Genomic DNA, 20,027 nt, shown 5'->3' with positions numbered 1-20,027 from the left:
TCATGGGTCAGTCTGTGCTGTTCTGCTTTACACAAAAAATATATTATGTTGCACCTCCCTACTAATATGCAGTGGCGGCTCCTACGCTAAGGCAGATGAGCGTCGCCTCACTGCTTTTTTGCAGTGAAACAAAGGAAAAATAAAATGATAATCTTGTGGTATCATTTTATTTTCTCCTACTTTCGCAGCTTTGCATACGTGGGCGGGGGCAGGGTAGGAGTGGTAGCACCTTCCTAAGTGCGCAGTGACTCTTTGGCCGGCCCTCTCGGGCTGCCCAAAACAGTCTTTCGCAATCTGCATGTACTCCATGCAGGCTGCAGTACAGCCTGCATGGAGAACATGTCCAGGCACCCAGTCAGCGTCTGAATGCCGAAACTCGGCGCTCAGACCAATCACAACGCTGCTAAGGCTGCATTTCGATTTGCTGACTGGGAGCCTGGGTGTGCTTCCTGTTGAGGCCGAGCGAGGGAGGACTACGGAGGAGAGACGCCGCGAGGAAACAGCGAGAAGGTACATTTTAAATTTTATTTTTTTATACCCACTTTAATCTTTATGATATTTGAACTCCAACTAGATCACACTGAAGAGTTTCCAGAGAATCTTTATCTAGTCATTTGTCAAGGCTGGAGAAAATTTTACGCACTCTTCCATAATGTGTAAAGAGAGTCATTAACAAATTTGCTGCAGTGACAATTTTCCTTGCATAGATTTCAGTGTGATATTACACCTGGTTCCTTTTCAGGCTCTTGGAGCGTTATGCGAGTCCTAAGGAGTGGTCTCAGCCCTCAAAATGAATACTTTATTCAGCTGTTCAGCTTTTAGTCCTAGCCAGTAACTTAAATAATGTGTTGCTTCTGCCTTGCCTACATTGACCCAATATGTTTCTGTGGATCATCTTCATGCGTGGCTACATTGTTTATTAAGTTGTGACCGTCAGGAAACCTACTGTTTGGTTTGTAAGCTTTCTCTTTTGTTTGGGTTCTCCACTGTATGCATCAAGAACTCAAAGAACTCAAAAGCTAAGAAACCCTAAATTCAAATTATTTCCGTCGTCATCGCGGACATTTGATTCTGGGGCTTTCTTTCTGCTTAGCACCTGCTTTGATACATTTTTTTAAGGAAATAAAAACATGACTTAACAGTATTTTACCTAACAGCTCTCTTTTCCAGGGTGGTAATTTTTTTCGAGAGTTGTGTAATTCAACCTTCTGTTTATCTATAATGTTTTTGCTCTGTTACTTATTTTTGTTTTTTTATTATGGGGGTACGATATTGTGATCTATGTATTGAAGATTTTGGAGCAGTACTTCATGGCCCTATAGTGAGATTTACACTACATTAGTGTTTTTGATAAAATAAAAAAATATCTAGAATGCTTTTCTTATTACTTTTCAGGAGAAAAAGATCTAACTGAAATGGTGGTGAACTACCAGTGGCTAAATTTAGGAGTAAATCAAATGGTAATGCAAAATATATGAAGTATTTTTGCATCTACTCCACGGCCTTCTCTTAAAAATGCAAGCATACTGTTGTCTGTTAATGATTTTTTTTTTTTTATTCTTGAGTCTCGCTTTGTTCCATTCTGAATCATTTATGATCCTTGTAGGCCGACAGATGACAGCAACCAGCCCCCGGGAAGAGGAGTCCTGTCCATGCATGGCCTTACTTACGGAGTGATTCGGGTGGATTCGGAAGAGAAGCTCTCCGTCCTTACGGTACAGGATGTTGGCACGGTGATGCCCGGAGGTACATAGCCAAACTTCCCTTTATTTGTTGCCATGCTTTGTGTGGACGTATCCATGCAGGCTATTACAAGTGCTATGTGTGTGACCGGATAGTATTGATATTGCATCTATGCATGTGTTACAAGTCAACTTTGGTTATTGTAAGTGTTTTTTTGTTTTCATACTTATGTCAACATCATTCTCAACTCGGATTATGTCAAGTGTGACAGTTTACTGCTTATTAATACAGATCTCTTAAAATATCCGCATTTGTTCATGCTGGTGCTAATACTGTGGAAAAGATAAGATAGTCTCTGTCTAGAATTTAGTCATTTGTTTTTATATGGAGTTTACTTTAAGATTTTTCTCTGTCTTTCTGCACCTAGAGCCATCGGCTTAATTTTTGTGTTGTGCTCTAACATATTGATATTCTTGTTCAACTGGTCCTCTAATGTTTGGGTACCGCTTTCGAGTCTGTATGGATTGTAGATGGTTTGCTGTTATTATAATGATCAATCAATCAAGTGACCTGTAAAGCGTGACTACTCACCCATAAGGGTCTTAAGGCACTGGAAGAGGGGTGGGGGCGGATTGATGATCTGTCGCAGGCACTGCAGTACAGCCTAAGGGTCCTGTCCTTCCTGAATCCAGGTCTTTGCTATGAGGTAGAAGAAGGAACTTCCCGTGGTCTTGCAGAGATGGCGGCCAGGGCCAGTTGGGCGGAGCGAAGGTCTATGGTGGGTGTGCGGAATTCGAGGTGGTGGTTGAGGTCTGCAGGTCCCTCGTCATATAGGGATTTGTAGGCATGTATTAGGAGCTTGAAGGTGATTCTTTTGTTGATTGGGAGCCAGTTGAGGTCTCTCAGATGGCTGGTAATGTGGCTGCGGTGGGGGATATTGAGGATGAGTCTGGGTGAGATGAGTTTTAGGAAGGTGTTGAGGGCCTTGGCTTTACTCTAACTTAGCCTACAAGTGATCCGAAAATAGTCGATCGGTTGTAGGTGACAATGGAATATTCTGGGGAACTATACTAAGGAAAATAAAACCACACGGTTGTGCCTGATGCAGCCCTACTTTTGCTCCATTGCTTAAGCTTGCTCCTACCTCAATGGTTACTACTCTATGTTGAGTGATACAGTCTTAAGAATATTACTCTCGCTAAATAAACTAAAAGATCGGAGGTACGAAGGAGGCAATTTAATTGAAAAATCTTTTAGCGTGTCTTTCATGTAACTGTCTAAACATGTTTGTGCTTTATGATTGGGATGACCTACATTACTTGTTCAGTGTCTCACTGAGTATATCCAACTAATATTGGGCAGTTATATGTGAAATGATGGTGTTAGGTCAGGATTTAGAACACCTTTTTAGTGGCAATGTTGCTTTCGTCAGGTGCCTGTTCCTCTAAAAGTGTGAATTGTTGACCACTTGACTTGCTCAGTTTTATCATGATTAAGGCACAATGTGCTTTTGCCAGTGGCGGTCCTTTGAGCCTTTTTGTCAGAATTCTTATGCTCTTTATAGCTTGTTGTGCAAAGTGCTTTGCCACCGTCCTCATGTAATCTGTCAGCGCACAGTCACTTGGTTAGTGAACATGAGCAAAATAAGCTAAATCGTGCACATCAAGAATCCAATAGCTGCTTATTAGCCTGTGGTGTAAACTGGCACCGTAGCTACTCTGTGTTAACCAGAAATATTAACTCAGAACTGTTGATTTAGCGTAACAGCTGTTGTCTGATCTTGCCTGGAGACACTCTACAGTTGGGTCAATTAAGATAGTAGAATAATGGAGGCTAAAAAGCAACCTATTCTGCATTCTGCCCCTTACAGCAGTGCTTCCCTTAAAAGATTTGCCCACTTCTGGAAAAAAATAAGTTCTACCTTTAAAGCCAGCTATCTTGATCATTGTTTCACTAAATCAGATGTGCTGTTTGAACCAAAAGATAGATAAAGCTGTAAGACATAAGTCACAAGAGAAAGCAAGGGAATTCATTTATCTACTTTATTTTATTTAATATTTATGAGGTGTGGTGATTACCGAAGGGCATCATGGCACGAGGACTGTCAACATGCATAAAACTTGGGTTCCTTTTTTGAAGGTGGAATGTTAAGAAGGGCTAGTAAGTCACAGCACAACATTCTTGCAGGTATATGAGGAAGAAGTAAGTGATCTTCGGGCCTGTGCAGTAGAAGGCTCATCGCAGCAGACAACACTTAAAACTGTATGTGCTGCTGCACCGGGAGCCAATGAAGCCCGTGGCGAACTAACAAGAAGTGGGTAAACTTGCACCATCCACATGCTCCTCCATGAATTTTGTTGAAATATGCAGCTGGCAAACTAAGATATATATTCCATTAGTATAGTCTACCCATGTCGGAGAGCCACCAATCTGAGCATGTTGACCAGCTGGAAGGAAGATCTCCCAGTGATGCTTTGAAATAGAGTATGCATTGAGTAGCTCATCACTAAATCATAAGAACTTACCTAAGTGGTTTGTACATACTTATAGAGTTAGAACCGCAGGGTGCCTTCAGCGAGCAAATTCCTTGAGTTGTATTGTGCTGCCTTGTGTCCCTAATCAGGTCAGTTTGTGCCCCACAAGTCCAGCAACTCCTTCGATGAAAACTGACCCCAGGAGGGTCTTGAGTCCAGTCAACACGCAAACAGAGCACAGATGGGCATTATCTCAAAATAGGTGGCAACTCCCTTACAGATCAAGAGGCAGCAAAAGTGCTAACCAGACTCCACCACAAGCCCAAAATAGGTAAGGTAGACTACAACTCCTGCAAAATGCCCGAACGATTGAGTGCTCTCAGAGTATATTAAAACACAAAAACACAGACATATGAATGTGGGGAAAATGGGAGACACACTGAAGTATAACAAAGAAGAAGAATCAACTCAAATGAGCAGAACAAGGCTAAGACAAACCAAAAAACAGAGCACTGGTAAGGGAAACAGACGCTAGGGAGATGCCAGTGGACAGCTTGTACAGCGACACAATTCCATCATTAACAGTGAAGGGTTTAACCTGGACAGAATTGTTACTAAGTACTCAGGGCACATTTTGTAACTGGCCGATAGGAGGCACTTGAAGCTACTTTTTATACTTTACCGATCCCAACAATATATTAGTTTGACAATAGGAGACCTGGAGAAAGCTGCAATTGATGCCTGGCATTGACTCTGTAATGGATCATGTCTGAAAGAAACACGTTAGAGTCCTTACCTTAGAATATCCCCAGGCGTCAGACTGGATCCGGAAAGTTTTTGTCCGCAGTACCCCTGCGCGTCGGTAGGCGTCGGCTGCGGGTCGGCGTCGAGATCGCCGGGATGACTTTGTCTGAGTACTTAGACGCCGCCCTCGCGCACTGACGTCAGTTCTTATTTTTTCTGCGCCAGCAAGCGCAGATCCGGGTAGAGCTAGTACCCTAGTCACTTTTTAACCCTTTGGTCTATTTTGGATCATCTTTTCAAGTCGACTTCGACTCCTGGTGCCGGTAGGGATGCCTGGATTCAAACCGTACGATGCCTGTCACCGCCTGATGTCGGTGACCGGCCCACACCGCTGGTGTCTCTACTGTCTAGGGGCCGGCCACGACAACAAGTCGTGCCCTGACTGCCGGGTCTTGACCTCGAAAGCTAGGCGGGAGCGGGCCCATAACCTTCTCGAGCTCCAGCAGTCTGCTCTGCGCCGCTCGAGCTCCCGGTCAAGGAGGAAGTCGAGGGACCAGTTGCAGAGCCGCAGCCATCGCCGCTTGTCGGGCTCCAAGTCCTCCGGTAAGTCGAGGCACTCAAAGAAGAAGTCGAAAAAGTGACATCGCTCTTCTGACTCCCCTTGCTGGTCGCGCAGCTCGGCCGAGGGTTCGGGTGGCACCACCCGCGCGGCTCCGCCGGAGCCACAGGAGTCGCGTCCGGACCCACACCCTCCGGTCCCTGGGCTTAATGCGACTCCGGGCGAGATTTCCTTGTGGCCATGAGAACTCTCTTCCCACCGTCAAGGCCTGCCGGTGCGCCTTCGGGCCCCGGAGGTCCGACTGGGGGTCCTAGCGCGTCGGCGGCTTTGGCCCCGGCATCGTCGGCGACTTTGGTCCCGGCGCCGAAGGGCCCCTGAGACCTAGGCCTGGATCCGGGTCGACGCTAGTCGACCTCACGACTACTCCTCTGGCGCCGACCCTGACGGAGCCACCCCCGGCGCCGTCCCCGGTTTCAGTCCCGGTCCCGGTCCGGGTCCGACATCGGAATGGCACGCTCGGCACCGATGGGTGAGGCCTTCACCTACGACCCGGCTCCGTCCTTTATGCCTGTCTATCAGGACACGGATGAAGGGGAGGACTTGGAGGGGCCTGAGGACCCTCTGGCACAGCAGTGCCAGTTAAGTCAGGACTGGGCAGATGAGCTGGGGGAGGCCAGTGGTCTTGACACGTCGCCAGACACTTGGTTCATCTCTCCTCCCTCCGTGGCTACGGAGGAGGGTGCTACATATAGCGTGGTGTTGCCCAAGGCGGCCAAAGCCTTGCGCCTTGAGCTCCCTGCAGTAGCCATGAGGACTAACCTGCTCATTGAATTGCTTCAACCGCCAGTAAGCTCTTCGGAGCCTATGCTGCCGTTCAGAGAAGTCCTCACCGACATTCTGCTGGGCACTTGGTCCAGGCTCTGCACAGTGCCCCCTGTGGATCGGAAAGTGGCCGGAGGCAACCGCCAGGCTCCGGGTGACCCCTGCTTCCTGTCCACCCACCCCACCCCCGAGAGTCTGGTGATCCAGGCCTCTACATCCCAGACCGCCTTCCCGTCCGCTCCTCCAGATCGGGAATCCAAAAGGCTTGACCAGTTTGGGAAGAAACTGTTCTCCTCAGTTATCCTGGGGTTGCGGTCCATTAATACAGCGTGCCTTTTGGGCCGTTACACACACTCTCTGTGGGATACGGTGGCGGACGTGCAGCCTCAGTGACCGGAGGAGGCCCGGACACGGCTCGTCCAGGTTCTTGCTGAGGGGCGAGATGCGGCACGGTATTCCGTCCGATGTGGACTTGATACCACGGACTCACTGGGCAGAGCGATTTCCACGACGGTGGCGATCCGTCGCCATGCCTGGCTGAGGTCTGCCAATTTTTCGGGGGTCTGATTCCGATCTTTCAGCCTTTATCCCGAGTTTCGGTCAAGCTGATGCTGCGGCTCCTGGGGCTGATGGCCTCCTGCATCCTGCTATTACATCGCGCCAGGTGGCGGATGCGGGCTCTGCAGTGGGACCTGAAGTTCTAGTGGACACAGCATCAGGGCAACCTGTCCGACCACGTCCTGATCTCTTAAAATATCCGCATTTGTTCATGCTGGTGCTAATACTGTGGAAAAGATAAGATAGTCTCTGCCTAGAATTTAGTCATTTGTTTTTATATGGAGTTTACTTTAAGATTTTTCTCTGTCTTTCTGCACCTAGAGCCATCGGCTCAATTTTTGTGTTGTGCTCTAACATATTGATATTCTTGTTCAACTGGTCCTCTAATGTTTGGGTACCGCTTTCGAGTCTGTATGGATTGTAGATGGTTTGCTGTTATTATAATGATCAATCAATCAAGTGACCTGTAAAGCGTGACTACTCACCCATAAGGGTCTCAAGGCACTGGAAGAGGGGTGGGGGCGGATTGATGATCTGTCGCAGGCACTGCAGTACAGCCTAAGGGTCCTGTCCTTCCTGAATCCAGGTCTTTGCTATGAGGTAGAAGAAGGAACTTCCCGTGGTCTTGCAGAGATGGCGGCCAGGGCCAGTTGGGCGGAGCGAAGGTCTATGGTGGGTGTGCGGAATTCGAGGTGGTGGTTGAGGTCTGCAGGTCCCTCGTCATATAGGGATTTGTAGGCATGTATTAGGAGCTTGAAGGTGATTCTTTTGTTGATTGGGAGCCAGTGGAGGTCTCTCAGATGGCTGGTAATGTGGCTGCGGTGGGGGATATTGAGGATGAGTCTGGGTGAGATGAGTTTTAGGAAGGTGTTGAGGGCCTTGGCTTTACTCTAACTTAGCCTACAAGTGATCCGAAAATAGTCGATCGGTTGTAGGTGACAATGGAATATTCTGGGGAACTATACTAAGGAAAATAAAACCACACTGTTGTGCCTGATGCAGCCCTACTTTTGCTCCATTGCTTAAGCTTGCTCCTACCTCAATGGTTACTACTCTATGTTGAGTGATACAGTCTTAAGAATATTACTCTCGCTAAATAAACTAAAAGATCGGAGGTACGAAGGAGGCAATTTAATTGAAAAATCTTTTAGCGTGTCTTTCATGTAACTGTCTAAACATGTTTGTGCTCTATGATTGGGATGACCTACATTACTTGTTCAGTGTCTCACTGAGTATATCCAACTAATATTGGGCAGTTATATGTGAAATGATGGTGTTAGGTCAGGATTTAGAAAACCTTTTTAGTGGCAATGTTGCTTTCGTCAGATGCCTGTTCCTCTAAAAGTGTGAATTGTTGACCACTTGACTTGCTCAGTTTTATCATGATTAAGGCACAGTGTGCTTTTGCCAGTGGCGGTCCTTTGAGCCTTTTTGTCAGAATTCTTATGCTCTTTATAGCTTGTTGTGCAAAGTGCTTGGCCACCGTCCTCATGTAATCTGTCAGCGCACAGTCACTTGGTTAGTGAACATGAGCAAAATAAGCTAAATCGTGCACATCAAGAATCCAATAGCTGCTTATTAGCCTGTGGTGTAAACTGGCACCGTAGCTACTCTGTGTTAACCAGAAATATTAACTCAGAACTGTTGATTTAGCGTAACAGCTGTTGTCTGATCTTGCCTGGAGACACTCTATAGTTGGGTCAATTAAGATAGTAGAATAATGGAGGCTAAAAAGCAACCTATTCTGCATTCTGCCCCTTACAGCAGTGCTTCCCTTAAAAGATTTGCCCACTTCTGGAAAAAAATAAGTTCTACCTTTAAAGCCAGCTATCTTGATCATTGTTTCACTAAATCAGATGTGCTGTTTTAACCAAAAGATAGATAAAGCTGTAAGAAATAAGTCACAAGAGAAAGCAAGGGAATTCATTTATCTACTTTATTTTATTTAATATTTATGAGGTGTGGTGATTACCGAAGGGCATCATGGCACGAGGACTGTCAACATGCATAAAACTTGGGTTCCTTTTTTGAAGGTGGAATGTTAAGAAGGGCTAGTAAGTCACAGCACAACATTCTTGCAGGTATATGAGGAAGAAGTAAGTGATCTTCGGGCCTGTGCAGTAGAAGGCTCATCGCAGCAGACAACACTTAAAACTGTATGTGCTGCTGCACCGGGAGCCAATGAAGCCCGTGGCGAGCTAACAAGAAGTGGGTAAACTTGCACCATCCACATGCTCCTCCATGAATTTTGTTGAAATATGCAGCTGGCAAACTAAGATATATATTCCATTAGTATAGTCTAACCATGTCGGAGAGCCACCAATCTGAGCATGTTGACCAGCTGGAAGGAAGATCTCCCAGTGATGCTTTGAAATAGAGTATGCATTGAGTAGCTCATCACTAAATCATAAGAACTTACCTAAGTGGTTTGTACATACTTATAGAGTTAGAACCGCAGGGTGCCTTCAGCGAGCAAATTCCTTGAGTTGTATTGTGCTGCCTTGTGTCCCTAATCAGGTCAGTTTGTGCCCCACAAGTCCAGCAACTCCTTCGATGAAAACTGACCCCAGGAGGGTCTTGAGTCCAGTCAACACGCAAACAGAGCACAGATGGGCATTATCTCAAAATAGGTGGCAACTCCCTTACAGATCAAGAGGCAGCAAAAGTGCTAACCAGACTCCACCACAAGCCCAAAATAGGTAAGGTAGACTACAACTCCTGCAAAATGCCCGAACGATTGAGTGCTCTCAGAGTATATTAAAACACAAAAACACAGACATATGAATGTGGGGAAAATGGGAGACACACTGAAGTATAACAAAGAAGAAGAATCAACTCAAATGAGCAGAACAAGGCTAAGACAAACCAAAAAACAGAGCACTGGTAAGGGAAACAGACGCTAGGGAGATGCCAGTGGACAGCTTGTACAGCGACACAATTCCATCATTAACAGTGAAGGGTTTAACCTGGACAGAATTGTTACTAAGTACTCAGGGCACATTTTGTAACTGGCCGATAGGAGGCACTTGAAGCTACTTTTTATACTTTACCGATCCCAACAATATATTAGTTTGACAATAGGAGACCTGGAGAAAGCTGCAATTGATGCCTGGCATTGACTCTGTAATGGATCATGTCTGAAAGAAACACGTTAGAGTCCTTACCTTAGAATATCCCCAGGCGTCAGACTGGATCCGGAAAGTTTTTGTCCGCAGTACCCCTGCGCGTCGGTAGGCGTCGGCTGCGGGTCGGCGTTGAGATCGCCGGGATGACTTTGTCTGAGTACTTAGACGCCGCCCTCGCGCACTGACGTCAGTTCTTATTTTTTCTGCGCCAGCAAGCGCAGATCCGGGTAGAGCTAGTACCCTAGTCACTTTTTAACCCTTTGGTCTATTTTGGATCATCTTTTCAAGTCGACTTCGACTCCTGGTGCCGGTAGGGATGCCTGGATTCAAACCGTACGATGCCTGTCACCGCCTGATGTCGGTGACCGGCCCACACCGCTGGTGTCTCTACTGTCTAGGGGCCGGCCACGACAACAAGTCGTGCCCTGACTGCCGGGTCTTGACCTCGAAAGCTAGGCGGGAGCGGGCCCATAACCTTCTCGAGCTCCAGCAGTCTGCTCTGCGCCGCTCGAGCTCCCGGTCAAGGAGGAAGTCGAGGGACCAGTTGCAGAGCCGCAGCCATCGCCGCTTGTCGGGCTCCAAGTCCTCCGGTAAGTCGAGGCACTCAAAGAAGAAGTCGAAAAAGTGACATCGCTCTTCTGACTCCCCTTGCTGGTCGCGCAGCTCGGCCGAGGGTTCGGGTGGCACCACCCGCGCGGCTCCGCCGGAGCCACAGGAGTCGCGTCCGGACCCACACCCTCCGGTCCCTGGGCTTAATGCGACTCCGGGCGAGATTTCCTTGTGGCCATGAGAACTCTCTTCCCACCGTCAAGGCCTGCCGGTGCGCCTTCGGGCCCCGGAGGTCCGACTGGGGGTCCTAGCGCGTCGGCGGCTTTGGCCCCGGCATCGTCGGCGACTTTGGTCCCGGCGCCGAAGGGCCCCTGAGACCTAGGCCTGGATCCGGGTCGACGCTAGTCGACCTCACGACTACTCCTCTGGCGCCGACCCTGACGGAGCCACCCCCGGCGCCGTCCCCGGTTTCAGTCCCGGTCCCGGTCCGGGTCCGACATCGGAATGGCACGCTCGGCACCGATGGGTGAGGCCTTCACCTACGACCCGGCTCCGTCCTTTATGCCTGTCTATCAGGACACGGATGAAGGGGAGGACTTGGAGGGGCCTGAGGACCCTCTGGCACAGCAGTGCCAGTTAAGTCAGGACTGGGCAGATGAGCTGGGGGAGGCCAGTGGTCTTGACACGTCGCCAGACACTTGGTTCATCTCTCCTCCCTCCGTGGCTACGGAGGAGGGTGCTACATATAGCGTGGTGTTGCCCAAGGCGGCCAAAGCCTTGCGCCTTGAGCTCCCTGCAGTAGCCATGAGGACTAACCTGCTCATTGAATTGCTTCAACCGCCAGTAAGCTCTTCGGAGCCTATGCTGCCGTTCAGAGAAGTCCTCACCGACATTCTGCTGGGCACTTGGTCCAGGCTCTGCACAGTGCCCCCTGTGGATCGGAAAGTGGCCGGAGGCAACCGCCAGGCTCCGGGTGACCCCTGCTTCCTGTCCACCCACCCCACCCCCGAGAGTCTGGTGATCCAGGCCTCTACATCCCAGACCGCCTTCCCGTCCGCTCCTCCAGATCGGGAATCCAAAAGGCTTGACCAGTTTGGGAAGAAACTGTTCTCCTCAGTTATCCTGGGGTTGCGGTCCATTAATACAGCGTGCCTTTTGGGCCGTTACACACACTCTCTGTGGGATACGGTGGCGGACGTGCAGCCTCAGTGACCGGAGGAGGCCCGGACACGGCTCGTCCAGGTTCTTGCTGAGGGGCGAGATGCGGCACGGTATTCCGTCCGATGTGGACTTGATACCACGGACTCACTGGGCAGAGCGATTTCCACGACGGTGGCGATCCGTCGCCATGCCTGGCTGAGGTCTGCCAATTTTTCGGGGGTCTGATTCCGATCTTTCAGCCTTTATCCCGAGTTTCGGTCAAGCTGATGCTGCGGCTCCTGGGGCTGATGGCCTCCTGCATCCTGCTATTACATCGCGCCAGGTGGCGGATGCGGGCTCTGCAGTGGGACCTGAAGTTCTAGTGGACACAGCATCAGGGCAACCTGTCCGACCACGTCCTGATCTCTTAAAATATCCGCATTTGTTCATGCTGGTGCTAATACTGTGGAAAAGATAAGATAGTCTCTGCCTAGAATTTAGTCATTTGTTTTTATATGGAGTTTACTTTAAGATTTTTCTCTGTCTTTCTGCACCTAGAGCCATCGGCTCAATTTTTGTGTTGTGCTCTAACATATTGATATTCTTGTTCAACTGGTCCTCTAATGTTTGGGTACCGCTTTCGAGTCTGTATGGATTGTAGATGGTTTGCTGTTATTATAATGATCAATCAATCAAGTGACCTGTAAAGCGTGACTACTCACCCATAAGGGTCTCAAGGCACTGGAAGAGGGGTGGGGGCGGATTGATGATCTGTCGCAGGCACTGCAGTACAGCCTAAGGGTCCTGTCCTTCCTGAATCCAGGTCTTTGCTATGAGGTAGAAGAAGGAACTTCCCGTGGTCTTGCAGAGATGGCGGCCAGGGCCAGTTGGGCGGAGCGAAGGTCTATGGTGGGTGTGCGGAATTCGAGGTGGTGGTTGAGGTCTGCAGGTCCCTCGTCATATAGGGATTTGTAGGCATGTATTAGGAGCTTGAAGGTGATTCTTTTGTTGATTGGGAGCCAGTGGAGGTCTCTCAGATGGCTGGTAATGTGGCTGCGGTGGGGGATATTGAGGATGAGTCTGGGTGAGATGAGTTTTAGGAAGGTGTTGAGGGCCTTGGCTTTACTCTAACTTAGCCTACAAGTGATCCGAAAATAGTCGATCGGTTGTAGGTGACAATGGAATATTCTGGGGAACTATACTAAGGAAAATAAAACCACACTGTTGTGCCTGATGCAGCCCTACTTTTGCTCCATTGCTTAAGCTTGCTCCTACCTCAATGGTTACTACTCTATGTTGAGTGATACAGTCTTAAGAATATTACTCTCGCTAAATAAACTAAAAGATCGGAGGTACGAAGGAGGCAATTTAATTGAAAAATCTTTTAGCGTGTCTTTCATGTAACTGTCTAAACATGTTTGTGCTCTATGATTGGGATGACCTACATTACTTGTTCAGTGTCTCACTGAGTATATCCAACTAATATTGGGCAGTTATATGTGAAATGATGGTGTTAGGTCAGGATTTAGAAAACCTTTTTAGTGGCAATGTTGCTTTCGTCAGATGCCTGTTCCTCTAAAAGTGTGAATTGTTGACCACTTGACTTGCTCAGTTTTATCATGATTAAGGCACAGTGTGCTTTTGCCAGTGGCGGTCCTTTGAGCCTTTTTGTCAGAATTCTTATGCTCTTTATAGCTTGTTGTGCAAAGTGCTTGGCCACCGTCCTCATGTAATCTGTCAGCGCACAGTCACTTGGTTAGTGAACATGAGCAAAATAAGCTAAATCGTGCACATCAAGAATCCAATAGCTGCTTATTAGCCTGTGGTGTAAACTGGCACCGTAGCTACTCTGTGTTAACCAGAAATATTAACTCAGAACTGTTGATTTAGCGTAACAGCTGTTGTCTGATCTTGCCTGGAGACACTCTATAGTTGGGTCAATTAAGATAGTAGAATAATGGAGGCTAAAAAGCAACCTATTCTGCATTCTGCCCCTTACAGCAGTGCTTCCCTTAAAAGATTTGCCCACTTCTGGAAAAAAATAAGTTCTACCTTTAAAGCCAGCTATCTTGATCATTGTTTCACTAAATCAGATGTGCTGTTTTAACCAAAAGATAGATAAAGCTGTAAGAAATAAGTCACAAGAGAAAGCAAGGGAATTCATTTATCTACTTTATTTTATTTAATATTTATGAGGTGTGGTGATTACCGAAGGGCATCATGGCACGAGGACTGTCAACATGCATAAAACTTGGGTTCCTTTTTTGAAGGTGGAATGTTAAGAAGGGCTAGTAAGTCACAGCACAACATTCTTGCAGGTATATGAGGAAGAAGTAAGTGATCTTCGGGCCTGTGCAGTAGAAGGCTCATCGCAGCAGACAACACTTAAAACTGTATGTGCTGCTGCACCGGGAGCCAATGAAGCCCGTGGCGAGCTAACAAGAAGTGGGTAAACTTGCACCATCCACATGCTCCTCCATGAATTTTGTTGAAATATGCAGCTGGCAAACTAAGATATATATTCCATTAGTATAGTCTAACCATGTCGGAGAGCCACCAATCTGAGCATGTTGACCAGCTGGAAGGAAGATCTCCCAGTGATGCTTTGAAATAGAGTATGCATTGAGTAGCTCATCACTAAATCATAAGAACTTACCTAAGTGGTTTGTACATACTTATAGAGTTAGAACCGCAGGGTGCCTTCAGCGAGCAAATTCCTTGAGTTGTATTGTGCTGCCTTGTGTCCCTAATCAGGTCAGTTTGTGCCCCACAAGTCCAGCAACTCCTTCGATGAAAACTGACCCCAGGAGGGTCTTGAGTCCAGTCAACACGCAAACAGAGCACAGATGGGCATTATCTCAAAATAGGTGGCAACTCCCTTACAGATCAAGAGGCAGCAAAAGTGCTCCGTTATCCTGGGGTTGCGGTCCATTAATACAGCGTGCCTTTTGGGCCGTTACACACACGGGGATACATCTGTGGGATACGGTGGCGGACGTGCTGCCTCAGTGTCCGGAGGAGGCCCGGACATGGCTCGCCCAGGTTCTTGCTGAGGGGTGAGATGCGGCACGCTATTCCGTCCGATGTGGACTTGATACCACGGACTTACTGGGCAGAGCGATTTCCACGACGGTGGCGATCCGTCGCCATGCCTGGCTGAGGTCTGCCAATTTTTCGGGGGATGCAGAACACGCTCATGGACATGCCCTTCGATGGCCGTCGCCTTTTTGGCAACAAAGCAGACAGTGCGCTTGAGCGTTTCAAGGGCTACGGCCAAGTCCTTGGGCCTGTCAGGCCAGCGCCAGCAGACTTAAGCTTTTGTCCCTTTCATGGCCAAGGAAAGGGCGCCCACACACGTTCGTCCAGCCACAGGCCGCAGAACCAACATCAACGCGGTCGCGGACGTGGGAACCGCCGTGGCGGTGCAGGGGGACAACGGCCCGGTCAGTCCACATCCACACCGGCAGCATCCGCCTCAAAGCCCTCCTAGTCCGTGCTTTCAGGCCCATTCAACCCCAGTGGGAGGCAGGGTTCACCATCACCTACTCCACTGGCGTACCATCACTTCGGACAGGTGGGTGCTGCAAATCGTCCGAAGGGGCTACTCCTTCCCCTTCAAGGCGACCCTTCCAGCCAAATTTAGATAAAGAAAAAGTATAGCAAACCAGTGATAGTTATACCGCCCTTATGGTACACATATTGTTGTGCGACTTTAAATGATTATTGACTGAGACATATTGATATATCAGAATTTAGAAACCATTTTATTTAATTTATTCATCTTTTCTTTTGCATTGATAATGCTTTTTTTCCGTTTTTTTGACAAGCAGACGACGAAAAGGAACCCCCGAGCGATGAATGGCAACATAAATACGAAGATAATTTGACCGACCAGATCGCTTATACAGAACATTCGTTTAAAAGATATATATCAGAGTGAAAAATAAACAACACGGGTGTCTCGGGCTTCGAATACGAATAATGAATACTGATCCTAAAGAGCAGGTTGCCTACATCTAAACTAAGGCTGATACACAGCATTCATAAGTAGGCAGAATCAACAGTTATACTGATCCTGAAGAACAGTCATTTATACCAAAAGCGTTAAACCATTTGGGACCTTGAAAAAGAAATCCCATAAGTATAAATCACTACAGTCAGAACTAACAACCCCTTGAGGAATACTAAAGTGAAATACCATCCAATATCACGGATGTGTTTGTTGCACGTTACTATGTTTGTAACTTACGAATGACGGTCTCCTGACGAAAGCCCTTTAGCCGAAACGCGCGTAGTTCCATTCCACCGCATTGCCTTCCTCCACACTTCCATCGACCGAATATATCGTATAGCACTTTTTTTGTGTTTGTTCTTATTATGTATAATTGTTGTTTTCTTTTTCTGCACTAAGATGTGAATATGTAATATATGTATTTATATGAACAGTATATCTTTTTTTACTACTTAAAAAAGGAAAAAAAGCATTATCAATGCAAAAGAAAAGATGAATAAATTAAATAAAATGGTTTCTAAATTCTGATATATCAATATGTCTCAGTCAAAAATCATTTAAAGTCGCACAACAATATGTGTACCATAAGGGCGGTATAACTATCACTGGTTTGCTATACTTTTTCTTTATCTAAATTTGTTTATGTATTCCCTACGAGTAGCAAACCTAATTATGTGTAGGGGTCCCCATTTTTCCAATCAAACCCTTCCAGCCATGCCACCGCAGTACCACCGCATGTCGGGGGATTACTTGCGACTTCTGCAGGAGGAAGTTACGGCCCTCTTGGCCAAGGGGGCCATCGAGCACGTTCCTGGGCCAGAAGTAGGTTGCGGTTGTTACTCCCACTACTTTCTGGTTCCCAAGAAGGGCAAAGGGGGCCTACGCCCTATCTTGGACCTCAGGTGCGTCAACGGCTTCCTCCGGAAGGAGAAGTTCAAGATGCTGACTTTAGCTCAGGTCCTAGCTGCCCTGGACCCTGGAGACTGGATGGTACCGTTGGACTTCCAGGACGCTTATTTCCATATCCCTGTCCTGCTGGCCCATCGGCGCTACCTGCGGTTCACGGTAGGCCACGAGCACTTTCAGTTCACCGTGCTCCCCTTCGGCCTCACCAGTGCCCCTCGGGTGTTCACGAAGGTGATGGCGGTGGTCGCAGCTCATCTGCGCAGATCCATGGATCCAGTCTTCCCCTAACTCAACGACTGGTTGTTGAAGACGGGCTCGCCCCAGACAGTCGTCAGCCTCCTCCAGATTACGGCCGATCTCTTGCACTTGCTGGGGTTCTCCATCAACGTGCCGAAGTCACATCTGAGTCCCTCCCAAAGGCTCCTCTTCATCGGACCGGTTCTAGACTCGGCGCAGTTTCGGGTTTTTCCTCCTGAGCAGCAGGTTCAGGATATTCAGGGTCTGATTCCGATCTTTCAGCCTTTATCCCGAGTTTCGGTTAAGCTGACGCTGAGGCTTCTGGGGCTGATGGCCTCCTGCATCCTGGATGCTGGTACATCGCGCCAGGTGGCGGATGCGGGCTCTGCAGTGGGACCTGAAGTTCTAGTGGGCACAGCATCAGGGCAACCTGTCCGACCACGTCCTGATCTCGGATGGCACTGCGAGTCAGTTGCAGTGGTGGCTCATGGACCACGATTGGGTCAATGGCAGATCCTTCTCCCTTCCCCAACCGGAGCATACAGTGGTGACGTATGTGTCCCTCCTGGGATGGGGGGGCACATGAGAGAGGCAGAGATCAGAGGCCTCTGGTCTCCGGAGGAGTCCTGGCTCCATATCAACCTTCTGGAGCTGTGAGCGATCCAACTTGCACTGAAAGCATTCCTTCCCTCTGTCCGGGGAAGTGTAGTGCAGGTGTTCACGGACAACACCACCGCCTTGTGGTACTGCAACAAACGGGGTGGGGTGGGGTCGTGGACCCTTTGTCAGGAGGCTCTGCGCCTCTGGACATGGCTGGAAAGCCACGGCACCACCCTGGTGGTTCAACACCTGGCAGGTTAACTGAACGCTAGGACGGACAAACTCAGCCATCGGTGCATGATGGATCACGAGTGGCGTCTGAACTCGGACGTGGCGCAATGTCTCTTTCAGCAGTGGGGAGAGCCTTGGTTAGATCTATTCACCACCGAAGAGAACGCGCAATGTCATCAGTTCTGCATGTTGGAATTTCCAAGGCAGCACTCGCTCGGAGACACTTTTTGTCGCGAGTGGAGCTGCAGTCTGTTGTACGCCTTTCCGCCTATACCACTTCTGCCCAGAGTGCTGAAGAATATCAGGCGCGACCGGGCCCAAGTCATCCTTGTGGCTCCGGATTGAGCACGAAGGTACTGGTATCCCGAGCTACTCAGTATGTCAGTAGATCCCCCGATTTGTCTGCCTCTTCAGGAGGACCTTCTGTCACAGCAGCAGGGGACGGTCCTCCACCTGAACCTGTCCAGTCTCCACCTCCATGCGTGGAGATTGAGCGGCGACAGTTGAGGCCATTTGACTTGCCTCCTGAAGTCTGTGATGTCATTCTGGCAGCCAGGAGTCCCTCCACAAAAACGGTATACGCCTGCAGGTGGAACAAATTTGTGCCATGGTGCACAGCAAAGGCTGTGGATCCACTCACTGCCCCTCTTTCAGAAGTTCTCCTCTTTCTTCTTTCTCTTGCCCAGCGGGGCTCTGCTCTGGGTACTATCAAGGGCTATCTCTCTGCCATTTCAGCCTTGAGACTTCCTGATCAGCCTTCTCTTTTCAAGTCCCCTGTTGTAAATAGATTCTTGAAAGGCATCACGCACATGTTCCCTCCTGTTCCTTTCATGATGCCTCAGTGGGACTTGAACTTGGTTCTTACCTATTGGACGTGCGCTCCCTTTGAGCCACTTCACAATTGTCCTCTTCGTCCCCTGACGCTCAACACAACTTTCCTGGTTGCTGTCATCTCTGCCAGAAGAGTGAGTAAGCTCCAGGCACTCTCCTCTAAACCTCCTTTCCTTTCTGTCCATCCAGAAAAGGTGGTTCTGAGAACTCGTCCTTCGTTCCTGCCCAAGGTGGTTACTGCCTTTCACATTGGGCAGTCCATCACCTTGCCCACCTTCTTTCCGCATCCCTCGAAAGAGAGTCTCCACCGTCTCAACCCAAAACGTGCGCTCTCTTTCTACTTCGACCGCACACGAAAGTTGCGGGTGGATGACCAACTCTTTGTTGGCCACGTGAGCGCTAAGAAGGGACGGGCGGTGCACAAGCAGACCATATCTCGGTGGGTCGTTTTGTGCATCAAGGTTTGTAATTCCTTGGCTAAAAAGGATCCTCCTGTGGGGCTGCGCGCCCATTCCACTCGGGCCACGGCGGCTACTACTGCCTTGGGACGGGGAGTCCCTTTGGAGGACATTTGTCAGGCAGCTACGTGGGCCTCGCTGCACACGTTTGCTAAGGACAGCCAAGTCCGGATGCCTGGACAGCCAAGTCTGGAGAGATGGCTTCTTTGGCCGTTCCACCAGGACTTCCTGGTGTGATCTTGGTCGCAGACCCACCACCGGGGTTGGTATTGCTGTGGTATCTATTCCAAGGTAAGGAATCTAACCAACTAAGGAATCAAACCCTGTTTCTTTCAGATGCACAAGTTACTTACCTTCGGTAACGATATATCTGTAAGAAACATTAGTTAGTTAAATTCCTTACCGCCCCACCCATCCTCCCCGTACTGCGAACCGATATCTAGGGTTAAGGTATCTCCCTTTGAGGGCCCTAGTTTCATGGCACCAGTGTTGGTTTCTTGCATGGCTATGCGTTCCTGGCGCAGAAAGCTATGTACAGAACTGACGTCAGTGCACGAGGGTGGCGTCTAAGTAATCCGACTACATCATCCCGGCGATCATGATGCTGACGACGGATGCGGAGCCGCAGACGACGCCTACCGACGCGCAGGTGTACTGCTGACGAAAACTTTCCAGATCCAGTCTGACGCATGAGGATATTCTAAGGTAAGGAATCTAACTAACTAATGTTTCTTACAGATCTATCGTTATCAAAGGTAAGTAACTTTTGCTTCATTAGTGATACACTAGAACATCAGCATTTTTGAGAAATTGAGGCTTCTCATTCTGTGAGAAGTACGTGAAGTGAATTAAGTAGGTTTTCAAAGATTTATTAAGTCTTAGATTACCTTATCAAATGTCTCTCAGGTTTGCAGAAGCTGCATATAATCTCGGATGTTGAGCCTTTCCCCATAAGCTACATTGAAAAATTATCTTGCCTCTTTTTCTTTGTATCAACATTCCTGTAAGGATGAACATACTGCCATAGAAACCACAAAATGTAAAGTAATGTATCCTTAACTTTGTCAGAAATTCAAAGTCCTTATATACCCCTTCATT

General features: G+C 48.4%; 1 protein-coding gene across 9 annotated transcripts in view; it reads left to right on the top strand.

Moving 5' to 3' along the window:
• The window catches only part of DIP2C (DIP2 acetate--CoA ligase C (putative)), a 1,026,208-nt gene that overhangs the window by 833,219 nt on the left and 172,962 nt on the right, over positions 1-20,027 (top strand). For all 9 annotated transcript variants that reach the window (XM_078663289.1, XM_078663292.1, XM_078663288.1 and 6 more), the window contains one exon: positions 1,607-1,746. In XM_078663289.1, coding sequence (XP_078519415.1) covers positions 1,607-1,746 — 140 coding nt within the window. The remainder of the gene's footprint in view (positions 1-1,606; positions 1,747-20,027) is intronic.

Source organism: Lissotriton helveticus, chromosome 10 (genome assembly GCF_964261635.1).
Source record: "Lissotriton helveticus chromosome 10, aLisHel1.1, whole genome shotgun sequence".
Lineage (NCBI taxonomy): Eukaryota > Metazoa > Chordata > Amphibia > Caudata > Salamandridae > Lissotriton > Lissotriton helveticus.
This window is presented reverse-complemented; position numbering and strand designations above follow the sequence as displayed.